The 25,043-nt window shown below is 40.1% G+C and overlaps 1 protein-coding gene across 1 annotated transcript in view; it reads left to right on the top strand.

Moving 5' to 3' along the window:
- LOC139206848 (gamma-aminobutyric acid receptor subunit alpha-2) overlaps nt 1–24,795 on the top strand; it is a 28,124-nt gene extending 3,329 nt beyond the window's left edge. Inside the window, exons 3-9 of the mRNA XM_070836442.1 lie at nt 7,550–7,617; nt 11,230–11,450; nt 12,452–12,534; nt 13,469–13,612; nt 22,681–22,833; nt 23,361–23,563; nt 24,487–24,795. Of these exons, the coding sequence (XP_070692543.1) occupies nt 7,550–7,617; nt 11,230–11,450; nt 12,452–12,534; nt 13,469–13,612; nt 22,681–22,833; nt 23,361–23,563; nt 24,487–24,795 (1,181 nt within the window). The remainder of the gene's footprint in view (nt 1–7,549; nt 7,618–11,229; nt 11,451–12,451; nt 12,535–13,468; nt 13,613–22,680; nt 22,834–23,360; nt 23,564–24,486) is intronic.
- Nucleotides 24,796–25,043: the final 248 nt, after the last annotated feature.

Raw genomic sequence — 25,043 nt, 5'->3', positions numbered from 1 at the left:
GGTTGCATTCTCGGGTGCGCAGCCTGAAAACCTGTCTGTCAATGGTTAGCGTTGATTCACTGGAATTCTGCCTTGCCAGCACTACACTCTAAATGGTAACAGAATGTTATGGCATATCTCAACAGTGAAAAACTTAAATACCCCTCCAAAGGTCATCTAGGAGATGTTTTAAAGTCCGATGACCTCCTACTTCAAATGAAAATTTGCATTAAAACATGAAGCATATGTTCCCTGGAACCCTGCTTGGGTTTTTGTGTGGTTGCTCAATGGAAGTTGAAGTATAGTGTGTTGTGATCTGAGTAAATCTTTGAAATGTTCAACAAGAGGATTTAAGAGTAAAATATTTAATAATAGAGTGTATAATTGTAATGTATGGTGCGTAATATAAAATATAGCATATGTTTTTTTATGTTTGGGTGAAATGTAACGGGCTTCTGAGAGGTTTGATAAATGAAGCAACATAAGCATGACAGGCTACAGTATTTCTCACATCCCACCCTGCTCCTGTGGCCTCAGTATGCTATAGTGCCTCCCTCTCCATCCTCACCTCTCCCGTCATCCGCCATGTTTGGCATCTCATTTCCAGCTGGCCCCTCACCCCAAAGCTGAGCTCCTCCCTCAGGATTTTGTGCCATTTGAAATTCAAATTCCTGAGGCCATCAGCCCAGCCCAGGAGCTGCCATATGGGGAGCAGACCTCCTTTAGCTTGGCAGCTCTCAGCCCTTACAACTGGACCTACAGATATATAGTGCTGCTAGCTTATTTACTGTGTAGGAAAAGCATAAATGTTTGGCCATTGCTACACTGTAGCTCAGGTACATATCATATTTTAAGAACTTTAATGATATAAATATATTTCATGTCTTGTTTCTGTCAAATATGGCTTATGCACCAAAATGTATACTTCATTTAATTTGATTTGGCCCTTTTGTCATCCATTTGAGATTCATACGGTTAAATCAATCAAGCTACATTGATTTTGACTGACAAAATGACATTCACCAATGGTTCTCCACCAGCAGACAGCCCTGAAGAGGCGGCCATGTTAACAACAGACGTTGGGGAGATCAGCGATCTGAAATAAAATGCTTGAATAAAACATAAATTAGGCACTTTCATTTGAAGTGTCTTACAGTACCATGAGCACATACATTTTTATCAGATGTGGCCCCGGTGGGATTCGAACCCCCAACACTGAAGATGTAGTAGCACACTGTACCCATTAATGTACAAGGGAACAACATCGCGGTGCTGAATTCACTCTAAAGGCAGAAAAACAACATCAGATGGAATTTTCCGTGTTGTAGACACATTAGATCTGTATGTCACATCTGTGGGAGAAACGTGTTCACGCTTCACTGGGCCTTGGTTTATAACACATTCATAATGGCTGAAAAAGAGCCTCATCACAGCTGCAGGACTGTGTTCACTCATACATACAGTATATTTAGGGATACAGAGTCTCTATGACAGTTTTCATGGTTCAAGTAGAGTGCCACCAAAAAAAAAGAAAGAACCCGAATCCAAATGCATCTAATATATTTACTGTACGTCATCTCTCTCTGTATGAATCCTTAAATATTCAGTGTATTATTTACAGCATCATTACGCATACAGAGTGTATTACAGAACAAAAGTCTGCTCCATAGTTTAGTGGCTTTCTTGTCCCATGTCTCAGCATTTTACTCACCAAAAATATTTATTCAGTTCCCTCCTTGGAGAATCCTGTGTAAATGTAATGCAATGAATCCACTATAACAAGACCACAAACTACAGCCAGAAAAATAAGCCAAAAAGAAAAATAACACTAAAGATTACCGAAGATTGCATTAGATTGCACACGAAACGTTCCTATATGATCCTACATCGAGGTTGAGCGCTGAGTTACTGTTAAGATGTTTTTTCCGACATTTAAACTGTGCGAGATTTAAATCTGTCCAGACGAGCACTCTGCTGTGTCGTACTGCAGTGAACGAGAGATGCGAGTTGAAACATTTTACAGCTTCCGCTGATAATCAAATGATAAAGATGGAAAAGATGAATCTAGGGCAGAGGTTTTCAAGATGAACCCACGTGTCCCCTTGGGGCTACTAGAGGGTTTCGGGGGAGAGAAAAACAAAACAAAACAAGTGTAATCGTTTCAACAATGAATGAATTACTGTGTGGGTTTAAGCTGCACGTTTCTTTTCTATTTATTTATAGGCAATACATTATAACCACAGCCATTTGTTGGCTCAACAGGCCTATTGCTTTCAGAAACAAACAGCTATTTTTTTCTCTAATATAGATCCTCTAATGCAACGACTGTGGACTAAATTGTAACCCTAACAGGTTTAATCCCACATTTATTTTTCATATTTGTTCCCGTTTCAAGTGTTGAAGCAATACCAAGCTCCTTTAAAATGCAGCAATTTCTTTCTGTCGCTTTCACTGAAATCAAGCCCGGCTGCAGAGAGTGAATGCAGAAAGCACAGTTGCTCCCACATCATCATCATTACTGTGACTGCGAGGCAGCTCACTTCTGTTCATATTCACACTTCTGCTACTAATTTGTTTTCCACCCCAAAAATTTGTCATCTAAGTACGACTTCGTGCTCAGAGCTATACATTATGTCCCAGCTTTACAGCTGCTCAAAGCAAGATAATTACGTCCAAATCCAACCGATGCTGTCAAAATAAAAAGGATAAGTTGTTGGCTACTGCTCCAAAATGAGGTGACAAATGTAAATTTAGGAGGAAAACACAAACTCTCAAACACAGTTAAGGATCTTACATGTTGTTGGTATGTAGAGCATCCATCCGTGCATCCCTGTATGTGTACACCTGCCTGGCAAATGAAGCTGATTCTTTTAATTCAGTTTTAAAGCTATACCGTGCTCCTGGGAGTATTAAAATAAAACCACAACACTTTAGCATTAAACTGATGCAAAGTTTTGTCATTGCATAAAGTTTGATATCATAGTTACACATCTAGTTTAGTTTTCTGAGTTCTGGCTGAAAGGACACATTTCCTCAGTTTAAATGGATGATGATGATGACTTCTCTCGGTTGGATCTGCTGTCACATCAGGTGTAAAGATACGAAATTGAAAAGCTGTAATGAGCTGTCTTTAATCACTGCTGTGTTGCAGTAATCAGCAGTAGGAGAGGATGGAGGAGGAGTTTTACAGGTTGTTAATTTAAGTATACTATTAAAATTTCTGAGAGTGTGATCGACATAATCAAAGCAGGATTGGGTTATAAAGGTTTCAGCTCTCTGGACTGATGTCGTTCGCTCCTCCTGACCCTTCATGCGGGTTTTTGCTGATGCTCTTCTTCTCTGTCCAAACTGGCAAGAGTTAAGTTGACATTTGGGTAGTCGCACAGCGGGATGCACTGTCCCCGAACACAGGCAGGTTTTGTCTGACCAATTAAACATGGTTCAGCTGGGCCATCTGTACCATATGATTCAGATTATATGAAAGGCACATGTTTATGACTGCTCTAGCTGAATAAATGAACTTTAGGTATTGTCATTGTCCCTATAAATAAGTGTCCTAATGTCTTCGGGCATTAAATGCACTCTGGATGTTTTTAAATAGTAAAGACGTATTTTTCCCAAGGGCTGTGCTTTTCTAGGTTTGCTACTGTGAGGATGCATCATTTGTACAAATATGGTTAGTTTTGCTTGTGAATTTGCTCCACTCATGCAATGCAAATGGACTGGAGCCGTCACGTGGTGGCGGATTGGATTTTCTACAGACTTCTGTTCATTGTGTGTGAGTGTCTTTTTAAAGCTGTGACATAAAAAAAATATATATTTCAAATTTCAAAAACAGTCATGCTAAATTGACTGAGTAGACTCAGTCCGTCAACCTTTGTCATGCATTTCACATAACAAGTCACAACAAGCATGCATATAGATATACTGTATATATACATACTTAAAAAGAACACCAACTGATCCATGGGGGCAAGCAAGGGGCGAGGGAAGCCAGAAAATATTTCCAGGAGCAATTCAAGTGAATTCTCTCCAACACACACAGTGAAAGTGTGAGTATAATTATCTGTGTGACGTCAATTAACAATAAATATCCATAAACAGCAAATGACTCTTCAGAAAAGTAAAAGAGGTCAATTTTTATTGGAATATGCAGAACAAGTAGAAAACAGCACAAATATACAAGAATACATCAACAATCAACAAGATAGTAAAACAATGCAAACACATTTTTTAAAGAAAACATCACTTCTCCTGACGAAGTTGGTCAATCATTTAGTGAACATCCACAATACAATAAGAGAAAACTTGCTCTGGGTTGGATAATAAGCACATTCCTATCAAATGCTAGCACAAAAAATAAATAGGCGTCTGAGCCTCTGTAGAAACAATAGCTGATCTCTTCATTCACGTTTCATGACATTAAGTACGAGCTGCCACTGAAATTGCTCACTTAGCCACTACTCACTATACAGTACATGGAAGTCTATATAGATGACTAAATAGTGTGTCAGATGGAAGAAATGTGGTAGTGATCTAAATGTACTGTGTTTTTCTACCTTCACAATATATTATAACAGTCAGCTCTTGGATATTGTCAGTATATCTAGTTTTTTCATTGCATTGTGGGACAACGTGGCTCCAGTATATATGACTATGACATCCAGACAACACAACAAAATGGCCACCACACATTATTAATGAGTATGATAGTGAACACAGCCACAGACAAGTTCACCACGTTAAGGTACATGATACCTCAGCGATAAAATGCAATATAGTGTCTTTCTTCAAGAAGAAGCGGTATAGGATGACTGCATTTAGTATCAAGCTTGGTTTTTACTGAGATGGTGGTCCATGTGTGCCCCCACAGACAACATTTCCCTTTAAATAAATCAAACTAAAGGAGGCCTCTGTGAGCCGCAGTAAAAACCTAATCATTGTAAATCAGCCTGATTCACATACAAAGGCCTGGTTTACATAAATAAGTGCATCCCACTGTATATCTTGCTAAATGGATTGCTCCTATTACAGCCAACCTGCCACTTCCTCTTGATTTACATTACCTTATGAATAAGAAAGCATTTTCATAATATGTCTTGTTAGAGGGATGTGAATGGAGCTCGCCTTGCCATGCATGAGAGCACTTTACTGAGGAATAATGATGTCTTTAGATTGTATGTGAGATGCTGTTTGCTGTGTAGTACAGAGTGTAGAGTAAAACGTGAAAGCTTTTTGAATTGGCCGAACATGAGAGGTCGAGCCTCAGTAATTATTGAAAGACAGAGTGTAGAGAAAGCAAATGGACCTGATGCAGCAGCACTGATGCAGGAGTGCATTATTGCTTGAATAGGAAACATGTAAGGCGTTGCTCTTCCTATCTGTCACATTGGTGTGAACATTTAGGACAAATTATATACGCTTAAAATCATAGCTTACATGTCGCTGCGGCTCGCCAAATTTAATCTTACAAGAGTACAGGTCACGTCCAGGTGAACGCAGTTCGTACAGATTTCATCTGACTGGCATAAAAAAGCTATTCGAAAGAAAGAAAGAAGGCTGATTTATGAAGAACATCACTAACAGTTACATCTGTATTGTTGGAGAGTGTATAATTTTAAGAAAAAGCCCATGTTTAGATGTGCTGAACTGTTGGTGCATATCCAGAATGTGATGTATTTACTCACACTGTGAAAAAGTGTTTAGATTGTGTTTTGTATTCGTTATAAACTTGGGGGTGTAAAATAAAAGCTGTGAAAATGTGAAATCGCTCACTACTGTCAACCCTCTAGTTCTCCCAGATGCAAAGTTTGCTTAGGTCGCTGTGCACACCTGCTAATGTAAAAACGCCCATCTGTGGGGTGATTTGTCTGGAAAGCCATCCCACTGCTGAAGTAATTTGGTAGCCATCTTCCTTTAAAGCCACAAGGCTGGTGTTGCTTGCAGCCAAGTCCCATCTCTGATCTGATATTAAGGCCAACATGGTGGTGATTTTCACTAGTCAGTGCACACCCAACATGGTGGTGGTTTCCAGTAGCTTAAGCTTATGCTGTGAGAAACAGTGATGAACAGCCAGCCAATGAGACAAGAATTGGTGGTCAATGTGGAATTCGGGGGGTCTGTACTTAATCAGGAAGCGCTCACCCCAGTGGACTGTGGGCCAGTTTGCCTGGAAACAGCTCGTCATCTGTGCTGCCTCAGACACTGTTACGAGTCCAGGCTGGCATGGCCTCGACACAGCTCTCACCTGTGACGTCACATGCAGCCGTGGAGGTGGCTGAGCTTAAATGAGCAGCTAGCTAACATGTCAGCACACTGTGTTTAGCCAATCAGATCAATCACAATCAATCAATCAATAGCATACACTATACGTACACAAACAGCATACAATTAACTTAATACTAACAGTACTTAATACTGGCTACAATATTAACTTAATTGTGCATTACACGTAGTCTAGTAAAGAGTAGATATGATTACTTACTGTATTCCACAATCCTTGTAGGCCTGGATCAAGGTCCAATAATGTGGCAACAGCTCTTTCCATCCCTCATAAGTCTATAAACTCCTCCAGCCAACTGATCAGGCTGAAACTGTTTGGAGTTCTTATCTTCCTGTTCATAACAATTTTAGCAGTGAGCCACCCCAGTGTTACAAATCTCATTTTCCTCACAGATAACCCCTCGATGTTGTCTCCTAATATACACAGTATAGGACATTTAGGAAAATCAACCTGGAGCATCTCTGTGAGTTCATTTGTGACCCCTGACCTAAAGGAGTCGACTGCAGAGCAAGCAGACAGTGTATATTATATATATAGTGTATATTGCTGGTCTTAACGACAAAGTACCTTTGGCTTCTTTGTGGTTTTATCCAAATCCTTCTGGAGAACTTGATAATCCAATTTGTGATTTCTCTTGCAGAATTGCTAATTTAGTCCATAAAAGGCTTTAAATTAAGGGAACCCCTTTTCCACCTTGCCGTTTTTGGCACAATCCTTTATTTCTAACAGGAGGCAAACAATCAGTCAGTGCCAGGTGGCAGAGCTGAAGTGTAGGAGTATAGTCAGTGATAGGAAAATAGTTTCATACGGAGATCTAAAGGAACAGTGTAACCTAGATGATAGAACAGAATAGAATAAAGAACAGAATATATCTTTGTTGTCCAAAATATGGAACACCTCAATAACATCAAAATGCATCCGATATAGAATCATTCAAGTGAAACTCTTGAAAATGATGTATTTTATCCCAGTAAAATATAATAAAATGAATGCTAAAACTAAAAGAAGCACCCGGATACTTGAAATTGACTTAAATAAGACATTATTCATTACAATACAGTGTGGAAATCAATGGTGACCATATGTAGTATCAAAACTTTTTTTCTTCCTTAAAACTATTAGAAATAGAGCGTTAACTTTAGTCAGTCGAGTCAGAGTTCATGCCAGTGCATAAAGCTGGGAAACTAAGAACACTATGAAGGAACAATCCTGCATTCAGTGCCTTTGAGCTCTTTGTTTTTCGCCCCGTTGGTGTTTTAATGCCTCTACTTGTTGTCTCTTATCCAGACAGGATAACTGAGGTGAAGACAAACATCTACGTCACCAGCTTTGGACCAGTTTCAGACACAGACATGGTGAGAGCAGATATCGGACATTTATTTATTGTGTTTGATTACTCACCCACATCTTTGCTTTTGTATAAACAGTCGGAGAAAAACGCCACTCCAGATGACGGATGAACTTTAAGGATGAAAAGACGCTTCCTTTGCTTTATTTTTAGTGTCATTGTGGCTTTCACTCCTTTCATAATTGCATCATCTCCCTCCCTCTCTCTCTCTCTCACAATACTGAAGTGGGACGAGTTTTCCACACTACAGCACGATGTCTATTCATCTGACAATTTTCATCTTATAAATTATTGAAAGTCCTCTTGTTATGCAAGTCACTCCTTTGTTTATCCAGGGCTTTCCTGTTTATCATTCTGAAGCATGCGCCCACCTTCACATCATATCATCAGCGTCCCCCTCTATTGTTGAAGACCCATTTTTCAAGTGATTGATCTATTGATTTAGCAGTTATGATGTTGGAGTTCAATGCAGTGGCCTCTGACAGATATGTTAACTAGAAGGCACTCAGCTTAACAGAAACCACCACTTATGCGGAGCAGGTCTCTGACACAGAATAATATATCGTTAAGACTGAAAAATGAAAAGGATCTCATGGCGGAAATCCCAGATCCAGATCACCGCCCACATCTGATCTGTCCACTAAATTCCAGCCAAATCACTCCTGATGCCTCTTTTGAAACAAACAGATGGACGGACAGACAAACAGCTGACAGGGCTGAAAAAATCTTCACCTTCAACTTCACTGGCAGAGGTCATCACTTGGCACTGGAGCGTATGACCCAAGAAGTACGCCCCTAATATGTCAGAATTATGAAAAAAATCTATTTTTATAGCTCAGTTATCTCCCACTTTAGATTAGAGTAGATACTGTATTTTCATTTAGAGATTTTTTATATCAATCATTTGTGCTGTTATGATTACTGAAAATAATCATACGCTGCTGCCACTGTTCTTGAAGGATGGCAAATTCTCGTCAGCTTCACTACAAAAAATGTAAGAAGCATAACTTCCCATGAAAAGACTATATCCATAATGCAAATTCATTCAGAGAACATAGCTAATAAAGCCGCAGGTGTAAAGAACCTGCCAACATGGTAGGAGCTGTTTTTTCAAATCAAATGTATAGAAGCCAGCATGAGTACAGGTGAGGCTGTGCTGATAACCAAAGTAATCCAAACTGCTCAGCCCCTGAGAGATCCATCTAGCCTAAGCACATATAACCTGTAACCACACCTACACACACACAGATAGAACTAGAGAGAGAGAGAGAGAGAGAGAGAGGAAGCAATATAAGCCAAACGTAGGATTTTCATGCTTGCCTTGCAAAGCAAACTCTGCCCGTATTACTCAAATGCAATTAAGTGTGTTTATCTATTTCATTCTCACACGCTTGAAAAAGACACTGATAGCCGACATCTCCTCCAGCACTGAAGCGCTGCCGAGTGCTGTGTGCGTGCTGTTGCAACACAATATCATCCTGCAACTTTTTGGAAGAAAACCAATGCCCCAGGGAAAGGTGTGTGTAGGGTGTGTAGCTTTTTGAGGTACGATCTATGACACAGTTAGAATAATACCTATAATGTAAATGATCATAGCTACACATTATAAGAATACTAGCAATAAAATAGAATATAAAATGAGCAAAAAATATTTTATAAAATTCAGATAGAAAAAATGCAGATAATACCAACTTGAAAAATGATGATGATATTACTTATCCATAAATAAAATGAGCATTATGGTATCGCTAAATGGAGCGCAAGGCTGAAGATGTATGATTTATTTTAGGTCCTAGTCCAACACAGCCTGAAATAATCTCCTCTGACCTGACTGATCTGTTTAGATACTGTGGAGAAATTCAGCTGATTGCTTCAGTGGCTGCTTAATAGGATTTATTGGTCTGCTGACAGCCACAGCTGGAAAATGAAAGAAAAATAATCAGAAGAAGAAAGAAAAAATACTGTATGTGGCTTCAAAAGAGCATTAAGCAAAGAATGTGGTCAAAGGTATCTTTAAAATTAGCGGCATAAAACCTGATGGTCTTTAGCTGCAGTTTTGTCCATTGGAACATACCAAGTGTCATACTTTAATGGATCTTTCCATTTTATTACAACTTGGCCTTTAGTTTCATAGCTGTAGCCTTTGTTCCCACTGGTAATAATAACATCATACTTACAGTCATTGCAGTATACAGTAAGTCATGATGCTGCAATATCACCAAAAACAACTCAGATGGGCCAAAAATCACCAGCAGTCAGATGATCCGGGCTACAGTAAATCTGGAAATGTTATATATTTGTTCTTATTGCCAACAAAACAGAGATGTGTGCGTCTCTTATCCCAGCGTGGCTCTTGGGTCATGAAAAATGTGGGAGACGCACCATATCGATGGTCTGAAGGTATTTATTTTACAAAAGCAAACGAATATAAGGATCATCTGAACATTAAGAAGAGGAACGGAGGTGACGCTGCTGTCCTCGTAGCGCTGGCAGTGTGGCTGAAACAAAAGCAACAAAAAGCAGTGGTTAGGTTTATGTCGAAATAAACAACAGCACCCAAGATCACCATAAGGAAGGAATGTGTCATCCAGTGCAACAGTGTGGCTGATTAATGCATTTTTAACCATTTCTGGACCAAGTTACAGCTCTGTGGCGCCGACTAATAATCACTGTCGGGTTGTAGCCACACAAGCATAAATTAATTGTTGGCCTTTCCCCGGATTTGTTGACAATAAGAAAAATATGAAATATCACCAAAATAAGCCTCAGGTTATCCAGAACCATTTGGAAGGGAAAACAAAGGAAATTTAAAAATTATACCCAAACGTCCTGTTAGCCCTGGACCTGCCTCACTGTTTAAAAAGGAATTATTACTGACATTTCAGGTGCATTAACTTTCACTTGAATTTGTCACAATTCACAATTTGTCCTTTATTTGTTAAAAAAAAAAAAGACTGTAACGGGTAAAATGTTATAAAACCGTATACCCCAAATACGGAAACAAGACCCACATTTTAATTGTAATAAACCCAAATGATGCTATACTAAAAGAAAATCTGTTGTTTTGGCTACAATAGACTGTTTCAGTGTCCCCAGATCTAAATGTCAGTGGCCTTTATCTTTTATCTTCCTCTCACTCTCACTCGCTGTGTGTGAATCACACAAGCACACACACACACACACACACACTCTCACATGCACACACATCTCACAGCACTGTGCTTTCTGCCCTAAATCCCTCCTTGTGTGTGGTTTCTTTTGACAAGGGAGGATTGTAGGTCAAGGGCTTGTCTTGGCCTCAGAGCCAGCTTAGGAAAACACCGGCTCAGAGAGCTGAGAGGAACACGGAGAGCGCCGTCCTCACCTTGATGGAGCTTTGACAAATAGAGAAAGCCACACAGCGTCCAGGTGTTAAAGGCGAGGTTAAGTCAGTCGTGAAGAACTGCTGCTTGTTGGCCCTGATAAAACATGGCAGTGGAAAGTGCCCTGTGTTTTATTTTTACATATTTTTCAGCAGAAGTGGGAACCATTTCCATATAGTGGAAATTTGAGGTCTAAAATGTAATAATACACTTTGAATAATTTCCTCATTTATTTCCCTCATTCCCTCTGCCCACAGGAGTACACCATAGACGTTTTCTTCCGCCAAAGCTGGAAGGACGAGAGGTTGAAATTTCATGGACCAATGAATATTTTACCCCTCAACAACCTGATGGCAAGTAAAATCTGGACTCCGGACACCTTCTTCCACAATGGGAAAAAGTCTGTGGCTCATAACATGACCATGCCTAATAAACTGTTGAGGATCAAAGATGACGGGACGCTGCTGTACACCATGAGGTAATTCAAGTCCCAGAAGCATGTCTGAAGAAAAAGCCACAAAGCTGTTTTTGTGTTCAAAGTGCTGAGATGGATTTAAGAGAATAGTTCGACACTGTGGGCAACACACTTATTTGCTTTTTTTGCAGTTACTTAGATGAGGAGACTGAGATGTTTGTATGTTTTAACAGTTTTTTTTTTTTTACAGACTAAACAAGAAACAATGCCTTAAAATAATTAAGGCTTTAAAGCTATTATTGAGCTTTAGAGGTGCTGGTAGGTTGATTTAGTTACTTTTGGACTTTATGGCCGGGACAGCTGTTTGCTCCTGTTTTTGGTGCTACGCTAAGCTGACAGGCTGCTGCTACAGGGTGTAGCTTCACATTTAGTGTACAAACATGAGAGTCACATCAATCTTAGCTAACTCTGCAAGAAAAGCAAATAACTTATATAACCCCCAATAACCCCAGAACGTTGAACTACTCCTTGAAGACGAATGACTTGGACAGAACACTTGCTTAAGCAGCATGTGATAACCTCACAGAGGGACGTCCAGGAGCGACACAGAATCCCATTTGTTCAAATGTATTCTCCACGCATCCAATTTTTTTTACTTAGCATCCTTTTGTCAACATGCATTTCAAGGAAATCAATTTAAATGACAAACCTCACAAGGTCTTTTCACAGTGGTTGAATAGTGTTTCATAATAGTAGAGTTGCACACGATGCAGTTTCTTATCAAAGAGCTAACCTACAGTCTCAGCACAGACACACACTCGTCTTTTGATTTCTGCTGGTCTCTGCAGCACCTTGTTTACTTTGCTCTGCTGATTACAGTTAGGATGAATTATTTTTGTTTCAAGGCATTACAGATGGGAAGCGTCTTGAATAGTGCATGAGGCTTGTGAGTTTTTTTTTTTGTTTGTTTCTTTTTTTTCTTTTTTTTGAGACGTGCCTAATCTGTGCTGTTTACTTTTCATGCATTTGCAAAGTCTCCTTAATTTTCTGTGAATTGGATGCAGGTTAACTGTGCATGCAGAGTGCCCAATGCATCTGGAGGATTTCCCCATGGACTTTCATTCCTGTCCACTAAAATTTGGCAGCTGTGAGTAACTCTGATGATGATAGCGCCTGAGGGACCTTTAAGTAAAATGCTGTTTTACTTTATTTTTTTCTCCTCACTGGTTCTTTGGCAGGAGAGCAGCCTAAGAACCGAGTGAAGCTGGAATGCATGGCTGAGTTTTCTGGCAGTAGCCCAACAAGTTAACCAAATATGCAGCAGTTAAACAGATACATAGAGATTAACTGAGATAAAATACATGAGATAAGGAGTGGAAATGTCACAGGGAGATATGGGGAAAAGGACTCTAAACTCATCCAAATATTTTATTTTGTGAATTTCAATCTGTTTTATCTCTGTTATATTGCCATGTGTTTTTTTTTTTACATTTGGATGAAGATTTTTTGCTTTAAGCTGCTTTTAAGATATCGGTTCAAGAACAGGGAATTATTAAGTATCAGAGCATCAGCACATGGTGGGTCATGTCTGAAATGCTGTGACTTTTCACATAAATTTAACGTTCCATTTGCTTTCAATGCATTTATGTGGTGACCTTCAGTACTTCATGTTAATCTCTGTTGCAACAATACAACAATCTTTAACATAACGTGATTGATAGAATATTTCAGTAACTGTATTGAGGAAGGAAAATCTATTTTTCTGTTTCATCAGAGATTCTTAGGTTAGCAAACAAGCATTAAAATTTCATTTTCAGTGTATCCTGTGACTGATTGAAAAGGGCAAATGTCACTCTGCATCAATTGCTTCTTGGCATTTTATGAATTATATCTTCAACCACTGAGAGATCTCTTTCTCTCTGCAGCATTCTCTTTCTAGAAACCCAACTTCAAACACAATGTAGTAGGGGCTTTTCATTTGGGTCACTGAAATAATTTCTCAGAAAAAAAGAAAAATCATCAATAGCTGCGGCTGCCCCAGATTTATCCCCTATGGGTTTATCCTCTTCTCTCTTTTTTAGATGCCTACACAATCTCAGAAGTGACTTATGCTTGGACTCGGAATGCCTCCGACTCTGTGGTGGTGGAGGGAGAAAGCTCCCGCCTGAACCAGTATGACCTGCTTGGACAAACGGTCGGACAGGAAACCATCAAATCGAGTACAGGTACGCTTTTGTGGAGGTCTAGTAGAAGTCTAGAGGGAATTTAATCCACCTCATGACTCGTCCGCCTCCTACTGACCTCCTTCCTCTGCAGTAAATGTTCCTCAAGCTCAGAAAATGTCTCAGAAATAGAAAAGAAACCTTGGATTTGGTGTTTTCGAATACTTAGGAGGCCACACTCCTAAAATAGCATGGGTTTTTGCGAGACAGTTACCAGCTGGCGTGCAGCAAAATGTGGATGTTTAAGAGGTGCTTCTAACACACCCTTCAGCTGCACAACCTGTGCAAACAGCGCAAACCACAGCACTAACCTGCTTTATTTGTTTATTTGTTAGAATCAGGGACCTGCGTCTTTATTATCTCAGCTCCAAACTGTTTCGGTGTGAAAATCACACTGTGAAGATTTTGTGCTTGTTTGGGTGGATGATGAACTTGTCCACCTCCTACATGTTGCAGGAGGCGGTCGTAGCTTGCTGTGAAACGCTTGCTAAGTTTTTTTTTTTTTTGTTACTCACTTTATTTGGCTTCAAAAACCCAGAGAAGCATTTGTTCTGGCTTCCTGTGCATGACAAAGATTCGACAAAACAGGGATTTGGCAGTCATGCAACTTGAATTCGCTACTTTGTTCTGTATTTTGTTCATCTGTATTTAGCATGGCCTGGAGACCCAAAAGCAGCATGACAGGTGAGCTGCTGCTGCGACAAGCTTTTCCACTTTATAAACCAGAGAACAAAGATGAGCAAACATTCAAATGCAATGGAGTGTTTTTTTTTTCTCGGGATTTTCTGGATGGCTATTAAATGGATGTCAATAACAACAGATGAGAGATGCTGGTGCAGAATTAGACATAAGGGAGCACATCTGTCTGCTGTAGCTGTCAGAGACACTAACAGAGGAGCTCAGTGATTTAAGTGTCTTATGTTGGTGCCCAAAGACACAGCAATGTCTCTCAAAAGTGCACTGATGCATGAAATGACAAAGAAAATCTATGTTCAGGGCCCAGAAGGTGAATAATAACTTGGTGTGCATTGAAAATGTGGCATTTCATTCAAATGGACCTGCAGGAGACATTAGCAAGTGAATCCAACAGTGACAAGCTCATTAGTGGACAGGATAATTAACTCTGGCTGAGTCTAGAGTTTGAAAATATGGACTTGTGGCAAAAAGCAGGGGAGAAAAAAGTTTAAAGGGAGCTGAAGATGCTGACTTACTTCTTCTTCCTCTTTTTTTTAATGGGCTATTATGAACCACTGACTCTCTCGTCATAACTTTGGATTGAACAACATGCTGTGGAGAAACGAGTTTGACAGCTAGAGCCAAAGTGTAAAGGCCTGTGCATACTCCGCAAGAACAGAGAAATTTGTTCTCTCTCCCAGAGCTGCTCATTCTTTTCTCGCAGCCCTGGTTTGGGAGTTCTTGCAGCTTGTTGTCGACACATCATCTGGGCAGAACTTTTTTCTCGTGTGGTGTCCGAGATCTATTGTGTGATTGGTCAGAAATCTGAAGTGGGCGTGGTTAATGCGGAAAAGCGGAAATATTGTCATTCCCTATGAGGACTTCCCAGGAGTTCTGCACTTGAGTTTCTCGTGAAGTATGAAATGTCCTGGCCAGAACGAACTTTGTTCGTGTTCGCGTCACCTTGTTCGAAAACGAACAAATTTCTCTGTTCTTGCGGAGTATGTATCGACCTTAAGGAATTGATGAAAACAGTGAGTCTTCCTGCTTTGGTGTGAGCCGTAAAAGTTTGCATGCCTGGCTAACTAGCTTGCTTTGACTTCTCACAGTAGTAACCTGAATAACCCAGCAAAATTTCCAAGGCCAAAGACATACATTGATGTTCACAATAGCACAATTCCCTCATGTGGAAGCTGGTTCTGGATGCTGTTATCTCAGATAGCATTATGTTCCCTAAACAAACTGCTTTAAACCTTTTATCTTATCTTCGTAGATAAAAGTAAAACATTCATTAATCTCTCTTTCTTGTATGGAAGCTGAACAGCTAAAAAGGGTTTTGTTCGTAGAAAATAACAGCCAGATCTTATATTTTCATTTATCATAATTGTAGCACTGTGCCTAATGAGAATAATGGCTTTTTCTTTAAAAAAATATTCAGCTGGTGAGAATGCTGGTGAGGATGCAATCTTCTAGTTTTTAAACAAGTCAGCAGGAAACATTAAAAACGTAATTTTCCTCCTGCTCATTCCTGCTAACATTAACTTAATTAGCCAGCTAGCTACAAATGATGTAACAAATTCACCCCACAAACAGTCAATTCTTCCTCTTTTAAATCTCTTTTTTTAAATCTTCTTTATTGTTAGAAATCATGTAAAAGTAACGATGTTCAGGCTAGTTTTTAATGCACTGAGAACTGTGTCAGTAACCAAATCCGCAAGCTTGTTTTTCTTGAAGCCTTGCTCGCTCTGTCAGGGGCCTGTACAGAAATAGAAATATGTTGTATCCAAGACAATCAGTTGTCATGTTTAATTTATTTATAAAACACTTCTGACAAGCATATTGCTCACAAAGTGAATACAGAAAACAAAGAATGCAAATACATAGAAAATAGGCTATAGTATAAAAGAAAGAGATAATGAGGACTAAAAATAGATCTAGCACATTTCATGCAAACACACTAACGCAGAGGCCAAGAAAGAGGGTGTATACACAAGCCTGTATGTGTTTCTGTGTGTGAGGAGATGAAAGGGACAGGAAGAAGAGGCTATGGAAAAATAGCTTGAAAGATGAGATTTAAAATCGGATATAAGTTGTGGTAAAAAAAAAAAAAAAATGGATACGGGTAAATGAATACAGATGAAGGTTAGAAGATGTTTTGGTTTGCATGCTGGGAGGTACAAGGAATGTTACATCCACTGACTGGAGATTATATGATGGCAATAAGCAAATCACTGATGAGGGCTGATGATGTGAAGCTGTGGAAATAATCAGAGTTTGTAATGAACACATGCGTTTACTGGGAGCCACTAGAGAGAGAGAGCATAAGGTCAGACTGCAGCGTGATATGTACTGGTTTTCTGTGTGGGTAATTGTTGAAGGGGTTGGAAAACAAGATAACAAGATATGTATTAACATTTGACAGCACCATTTGAGGTGACTACAACATTTAAAATAATCAAAGGCAGAACAAGCCTTACCTACTCTGTTGTATTCCACGTTGTGGCCTTTGTTGTTGTAGCTCAAAAACTGAAAAGTGTGGTCTCATTTTGAACCGTTGCCATCTGCAGATTAATTCCGTACCCAATATGTGCACGATCCATTAAAGTAAGGCAGGCTACGAGATGAATAAATCTCAGTTTCTGTTCTGTTTCTTTTGCCGCCATCTTGACTGTAAGTGGGCCGGTGTTCACAGCTGTTGTGTCGAAGTCTGTTCCCCATCAGATAGCGTTGGCCGCACCAATGCCGTCTGTAGTTGGGTTTAGGTTAAGGGTTGGTTATGGCTGGTGTGGCAGAGATTTACACTCTACTGAGGGCACTTTTCCAGTTCCTCATGTTTTGAGTTTAATTCTATAGGGAACTATCTTGTCACATATCAAATGAAAATGAAAACACAAATTGGCTCTGCACCATGGTTCTCGTCTCAGTAACGCTCCCTGCTGTGGCAATACGTTGTAGCAGAGTGAAATACTTAGCACAGTGATAAATAGCATGCAGGGACCATTGCAAATAATCCCCCAGTGGTTATTAACTTAGAAATAAACGCCCCCCAGGGTGCGCACAAACAGAGCAGAACAAAAGCAGGTGGAGGCTGGGTGGAGTGGAGCAGCAGTAACAGCAGCGAGCACACGTCAGCATACAAAGTGACTGTGAATGTCTTTAAATAGGCCGCCACATCAGTGCAGTGAGATGTGATTTCTGTGGTTAGAGTTAGTTAACAGTCAGTGGACACAGCAGTGAGTGATGCCTGGCAATATCATGTGATATGTAGATAACTGCTTTGCCAAAGCAAAGGGAATGTCATCATTGTTACTGCATCATGTAAATAATAATGATGACAACAATGATAATAATATTGATAATAATAATGTTGTTAGTGTAAGGAGTAAGACTGAACCCCAAAGCATGTTAAAATACACCTGACAGATGAGCCAAATTCAACAGACACAATTTATCACATTGCATGTTGCCATGGTAACAATGCATGTTTCCCTGGTAACATAAGCATAAACTAATCATAGAGTACTTGTATAGCATTTCTCAGACACAGAAGTCACCAAGCAAGCTTTAAAAAGAAATGTGGGAAATGCAGGAGCGTCAGAAGTGAAAGCAGGGGGCAGGTCACAGGATGAATCTGAGTGGTCCCAAGATGATTAAAGGAACGGGTGGGAAGAGAAAATATGGTTCTGTCACACAAATTTCAAGTCTTTTCTCGAATCTTAGTCTTAGTCTTTAGGGTCCTGTGTCATGTGGCTTAATTGATAAAGGGTAAAAAAGTCTGAAGGCCTTGATGAGCCTTAAACAATTTGTACGAAGAAGTAATTTCTAAAACTGACTGGAAGCTTGGTCTTGAGATGCCTGGGTACTAATACCCCAAAGATAATGACATTAATGTGTTTTACACAGCCTAGAACAATGGCACCATTAAATGTTGTGGTAGATGAGAAGATGTTAAAGCATTTATTACTCTCTGTTTCACCGCGCAACAGCACTGATCTAATTTTAGCGATACTACTTAGTTGAAGAAACATGATGGAAGAAGCTTTTGAATACAGTCCTTGCAGGACGATGACAGCAGTGATCATAGTGATGATGGGAAATGTGTAGGTGTGTTTTTCTTCAGAATCAGTCAATTTTGTCTAAATGGTGTGTGTATAACATATCTGCAAGTTAGTGTGTTTTTGCTGCTTTGAATGCAGAGTTTTGTCGGCTTGTGTCAGCAGTGGCTGAAAACTAGCTAGTGGAAACTTGAAATTTGCTTTGGTAAATGCAAAGAATATATAATTTGTACATGTGAAACCAGAGGTATGGACCTTTAACCCTAGAACACTAACGTCTGGTGATTTTCACCCACGCGATTGTGGATTTTCATTGTGTCTTTTTTTTTTTTAAGGAATTTTTTGTTAACGATTCCCTAATTTTTCACTAATTTTAGAGCCTTTTTATAGGGTCCCCCCCATGATTTTTTTGGTTTCATGAGACGTTGTATAGGGGGAAATAAAAGAAGAGAACTTCAATTTGCCATGTATTGTTGTACTTTAATATATTTTGATGAGAAGTATTGTTTTATCGGGTATATTACATCAGGTAAAATATACCTGACGTTAGTGATGGTGTTACTGACTGTTAGGTTAGTGTTCTAGGGTTAATAAGAGTGGAAGGAGTTGGCTCTGTGTTGGGAAGGTGAATTATGGTTTAGGAGAATATAAAGAATGAGTTATATTTTAAGATCGTGAAAGAATTTGACAAGTTTGTTCCTGGTGGAGGATATTGACCTTGGGGTTATCGCTACCAGCCTTTCGCTGTAAAGTTGAGGGAGGAGTGGGTGGTTTGCAAAGCATCACCGGGGAGTTAGATGTCTTCTTTATATGCCTGAGCGTGTACAGTGAGTGCTGTTCTTCCTCACAAGCTGCTCCAATTTTCATTCTTGGAACTTTTTTATGCTGAAGTTTTTAGATATTTCAGGGTTTTGGTGAAAGCATCAGAAAAAAGTGTCAAAACTTGACCTGCTTTTTTTATATCATAACCAAATACGACGTTTATTGAAATGACACGTGATCTTCCTGCAGCATTAATAGGACCTTTATCCTGATAATAGGGTAATTTAACCAAAGATTACCATCAGATCTTCAATCGTTTTTGAATTCAAGTGCAGACAATGTAAAGAGGCTTCTTGTATTTCGTCAGACTGAATAAGTGTGTCCCTATGCCAAGTGTTCCACCACTACTCCCTATAGGTGTCAGTTACCAGTATGGAGCATTTCCCCAGTGACTGCATTCCACTATCAAGGGAATCCCTGCTTCAATTTCATTGAGTAAGAATATCCTTTCATGCACTAAATGCTCCTATCTAGGTTAAGTGGTGTGTGATGCCTTGGTAGGAGGCAGAATGCCTGCCAGTGACTGTTTCTCTTGTTTAACGAGTCACTCCACATTATCTGATTGGCTGACTTTAAATTAATCATTCATTACTAGTGTGTCAGTGTTTGGTGTAGCGTACTTGCAAACTAGGTCATTTGGCACGAATGAATGTGCTCTCGGGCTTCACAGGGACGGACATCTTGCATAAGCCTCTGAACATACCGACACAGTGTTAGAAAAATCCCACTATTCAGCCATACATTTATTTGTCATACAGTCGTGTTCGACTTGCTACTTAACAGCACTTACAAATATTGTAGCAGATTCCACTAATCTCAATTGTTCTGTTTGCTGTTAAAAACATTTTGTTTAAATGCACACATTACACAAAAGAGCCATGACTGCACACGACTGACTGTAGTATTGTTTTACTTCACATAGTGTATAATATATGATGTTCCAGCAGTAATGCCGTTGTAGCTTTTTCTATAGCATTAACACACTGAGTATACAACATGTAAATCTGATTTTAAAACCTGCAAAAATTGATGTGGTGACCTTGTATTAACAAGAAACATTAGCATTTATTTTGTGTCATGTTGTGACAACCTACTAACTGTAAGTGTAGTATTCACTCGCCTGTTTTTGCTCCTGGGAAAAACATCTTTAGCTGCTAAAGTCTCCACCTGCTAACTTTGTCTGCTTGTAATTTGGTGGGATGGAAGTGTTGCTCTCTATTATTACCCTTTATAAGCCAGCTAAATGTTGGTGGCCTGTCTGTGAGCTTATTTTTATATTTCTTTGCCCTCTAGTGTCTAACAATTAGTGGCCAAAAATTGCAATGCAGCTTTAACTCTATTCGGTCTAAGGGGCATTCCACCAATTTCCCACACTGAGGTCAGTTCACTCATCATGGGGAGCACTACTCCGCCTGTGAAAACAGTTGTATAATGTTGCCTGAGGCTCTGGGGTCAGCGCTTTAGATTCTGAGAAAATGACCCTGAAGATGCCATTTAAGTAATCACATCATGGCTTTGGAGACTACACACGTTGCACTGAAAGTTACAAACACTGAGTGCAGGAGTGAAAACATGTATTTTTACCAGCCAGGGAGTAAGATGCTATCGAGTTGCATTATGGGAAGTGTAGGATCCACTCCACCAATCCAAGCCAGGGTACCTCAGCTTCAGATTTTGATCACTTAAAAAAAAAATGTGTCTTATTAATCCCCAACTTTATGGAATACTAAATCCACAGACTGTCCCTTTAATCTGACCTCTCAGAAAAGGCCTGGATTTTCCCATTCAGTTCACATGGTGGTGTTCGCATGATAAAAAACGAGGGTCAGGTTTTTTATCATGCTTTATCTATCATCAGGTTTCTTAAAGCATGAGCAGGTATGTCTTTGCGATAAACCCTCAAGAAGTCTGTTTGTTGTCTCCTTTGTGAGAGTCGGTGCCTCCTGCTGGACGGCTGGAACTGTACTGCGTGTCCTGAGCGAGTGAGGTATTCCTGTGGTGTCAGAAAGGAGCCTTGTATCCTACATCTGTTGGAAACATGACGCGATTATCATCTTCATGCTTTAATTACTGTCTTCCCTCTCAGTGAAGCGATCACAGGCTTCTCTAGAGAAAATTCAGCTACATCCAGTGAATTCCTTGCTTGTACATCCTCCTCCCCCCTCTACAACACAGGCATCGGGGTTGGCATGCAAATTAAATTACAGAAGATACAGTGCTCCATAGGGTACTGAGAATGCACTGAATTCCTCCAAATTCCACTGTCTGAGTGAGTGTTTGTGCGTGTGTGTGTGTTTAGTCCTCATATAACAGCAAGAAACGCAGGCAATACAACTACAGTGCTATAAAAAAAGAGGGAATAAAAAATCTTTTGGGATTAGTCCTTGGAATTGACACCCCCTCCCCCCTTCCCACTGCTGAAAAGGACTTCCCTCTTGCCAAATGGCAGTGTGTATCAAGGCCTTCGTTTCAGAATCGCAGCAAATGAGCTATGTTTCTCTGTTCTGTTGCCATGGGTAACACATCTTTTTCTTCTCATGTCTAATCTTGGCTTCTCTTTGAGATATCTTCCATTTGGAAGGCCTGCCTGCTGCTGCAGCATTGGCACTGTTTCCCGGCCTTGTCAGCTATTAGGCTTTGCTCGGTGGCTAGGAAATCATGCTGCCTGCTTTTCTATGTACGGACGGATTATTTGATCAAATATGTGCTGCTAACAGCTGAAGTAGGACGCCTAAGCTATGTCTAAGAACAATTCAGCATTCAAGAATTTTGGTATGAAGAGAGGAGTTTTGCTTTAATTCTGCTTAACTCTGCTTTAATTTTGATAAATCAGTCTGGTACAGGCTTATTGAACAACAGGAAGGTTCATCAGAGATGTGCAACATCTCATTAATTTTATAAATACAAGACCAGCACAGTACATTTTTACTCTTCTTGTACTAAAATATTATTAGTTACAGCAGTGGAGCAGTAAATGTGTGTGTGTGTGTGTGTGTGTGTGTGTGTGTGTGTACCTTGTCCTATTCTTTTTCATTTAATAGTATCGTTAGCAGTGGAAAGGACCATATCACAGGGGAGCTGGCCTCACCAACGTGGGGGGAAATAAAATGAAAATGAAAAGAACTTATGTTTAGTAGTATTTTCATAATAATTGTACATTTTCAATTAAATTAAGCCATTGTCACAGCCTTTTAAGTTGAAAAGATAAAAGCAGATTTGCTGTAAAAATGTGTGATAATGTAATGACATGCAATTGTAATGCTGCACACGAATTGTTTGACTTTCTTCAAAATCTCAGTGAACATCAGTTACTTTCATGCAGAGGGGAAGATTGCAAGCAAGCAGGAGTTTAAGTCACCTGATGCCTGCATACAGCACAGTACATTAACAGGGACATTAAGTAGTGCATTCATGCAAAAAAGAAAATGCAGGTGAATAAATGTAAACTGTCAAATCATAAATGGCAGAAGAGGTGGCAGAGGTGGGGCTTTAAGGTGACCCCGATTCTTGTCTCCACAGGCGAATACACGGTGATGACGGCTCATTTCCATCTGAAGAGGAAGATTGGCTACTTTGTCATCCAGACGTACCTCCCGTGTATCATGACAGTCATTCTCTCCCAAGTGTCCTTCTGGTTGAACAGAGAATCTGTGCCAGCTCGGACTGTGTTTGGTAAGTATCTGCCCTACAGCGGGATCCAATGGCATTGAGCTAGGTTTGGATTTCACACACATGATGGCGTAAGGAATTCACTCTAGTTTTGTCAAACAGTGACTGAAAGCTGAAGATGGTGGGTACGGGAGAAAACGAGGTAAAGAGAGAAGAGAAAATATTTCTTAGTGGCTTCAGTGTTTTGCTTTGTTTTTCAGTCCAGTTGGACAAGCTACTGTTGGGCTTGTTTTTAAGCCAACTGGAACTAATACCAGTGACCTAAAACTGGTACAGAAGTCAAGAATAAACTCTCTTTTGGCCAAACCACCCAAGTCAGTGGCTATTTGGGCGGAGTAAACTCACGCTGTATAGATAGAGGACAGTAATGGCCGACTCTTATTCTGAAAAGGGTTTACCAGTTGAGCCCATTCACTGAGGAGAACATGGAGGCAGCAGTACTGTGTGTTTTGTACACGTGTGTTTAATGAAGCAACCCTTTCCTAAATAATAAGACCTGACTAGCTGCTTTTCTCTGTGTGTGTTTCCAGGTGTGACCACTGTTCTCACTATGACAACACTGAGCATCAGTGCAAGGAACTCCCTTCCCAAGGTCGCCTACGCCACTGCCATGGACTGGTTCATCGCCGTCTGCTACGCCTTCGTCTTCTCCGCTTTGATTGAGTTTGCCACCGTCAATTACTTCACCAAGCGTGGCTGGGCTTGGGATGGAAAGAGCGTTGTGACTGACAAGGTAATGAGGAGAAAAACATGTCTTTTTCGACAGGTTCCATTTTCAAAGAGAATTCATTAGCATTGTAACTGCATGCCGAAGAAGGCAGTGCTTGCAGATTGGAGCTATAAAAGCATTTCTTGGAGGAGGCAGAGGGAGGCAGCGATAAAGGCAGTTTTAACCCTCCACAAGGGGTGCCAGAGTGCTGTAACTCATTTTGAGAGCCAATTAGCTGACAGGTCCATCTAACTGTCTAACTTAAAATGGTAAACTGTGTGACTGTGATAACGCAGGTGTCAGAAGGCAAAAATAAGCTACAAACATCTATCCTTGTAGAAAATGTCGCTTCAGGCACACACAGATGGATTTATTAACAAAGAGCAAAAAAATGAAGCCTCGGATCAAAGAGAAAGTCATTAAAATGTCATGAAAGAAATAATTGATCATTCACCGCCATTATTCTAAGTCTGAGAATCGCTGAACTCTATGACAGGCCTGTGAAATCATTATTCATTATGACCTGCTGGAACTGGGGCCCACATCTCACACTGTGTCTCCCCTCCAAGAGAAATGGAACCAATATGGTGTCTTATAAAATGTCCTGACAAATATTACATCCTGTCTGCCTTCTATATTTCCTCCTGCTGCTCGCTGTAGAGTATCAGTCCACCCCTGCCGTGAGTTTCAAGCATCCTTGAAAGTGTGTGAAGGCTGACAAAATGGACACAACTGTCAAAGATTAAAGTGCATCCATGTCAATGGTTGACATATTTATGCCTGCCGGCCTTCATCATGAAATAACAAAGTCTGTGCTGATCCATTACCACCACATATCATTGCCAAATCACTCCGTCACATACACTGTAATGTATCTAAAAGCCATGCACAGATGTGTCAGGGTTGCCTCTCCCTTCTTTAGCTTTCTAATCCTTTCTAATCAACAGAAAAAAGAGAGGGCATCTGTGGTCAAGAAGAACAACGCTTACGCTGTAGCAGTGGCCAACTACGCGCCGAATATCACCAAGGACTCCAGCACACTTCCAACTATCGCCAAAGGTGGAGCTTCGGATCCTAACAAGCCCAAAGCCGACGGCAAAGTCCCAGACAGCAAGAAGACGTTCAACAGCGTCAGCAAAATTGACAGGATGTCAAGGATTTTGTTTCCAGTTCTCTTTGGCTCCTTCAACCTGGTCTACTGGGCCACCTACTTAAACAGAGAACCCATCATAAAGGACATGGTCCCGTCTAATTAGAGGCCACTTTTAATGGGTTCTGGACTGGGGACAAAGAGACGAACCAAATACCTCCAGCAACTGTGTACACATACCTTTGCAGAGTGAAGTCCTGGATTGCAGTGTGATCCTCTATCTCAGCCTGTTTTCTACACCGTCTGCAGCACTTTTGAAAAGCCTGGCTTTTGTAAATGTGTATGTATATTTCTATTCATGGTTTCATGGTGACATTTTGTGTGATTACTTCGATTAGAGTGATATTTCCTTGA

Source organism: Pempheris klunzingeri, chromosome 9 (genome assembly GCF_042242105.1).
Source record: "Pempheris klunzingeri isolate RE-2024b chromosome 9, fPemKlu1.hap1, whole genome shotgun sequence".
NCBI classification, from domain to species: domain Eukaryota; kingdom Metazoa; phylum Chordata; class Actinopteri; order Acropomatiformes; family Pempheridae; genus Pempheris; species Pempheris klunzingeri.
The sequence above is the reverse complement of the archived record's forward strand: the minus strand, read 5'-3'. Positions and strand labels throughout refer to the sequence as shown.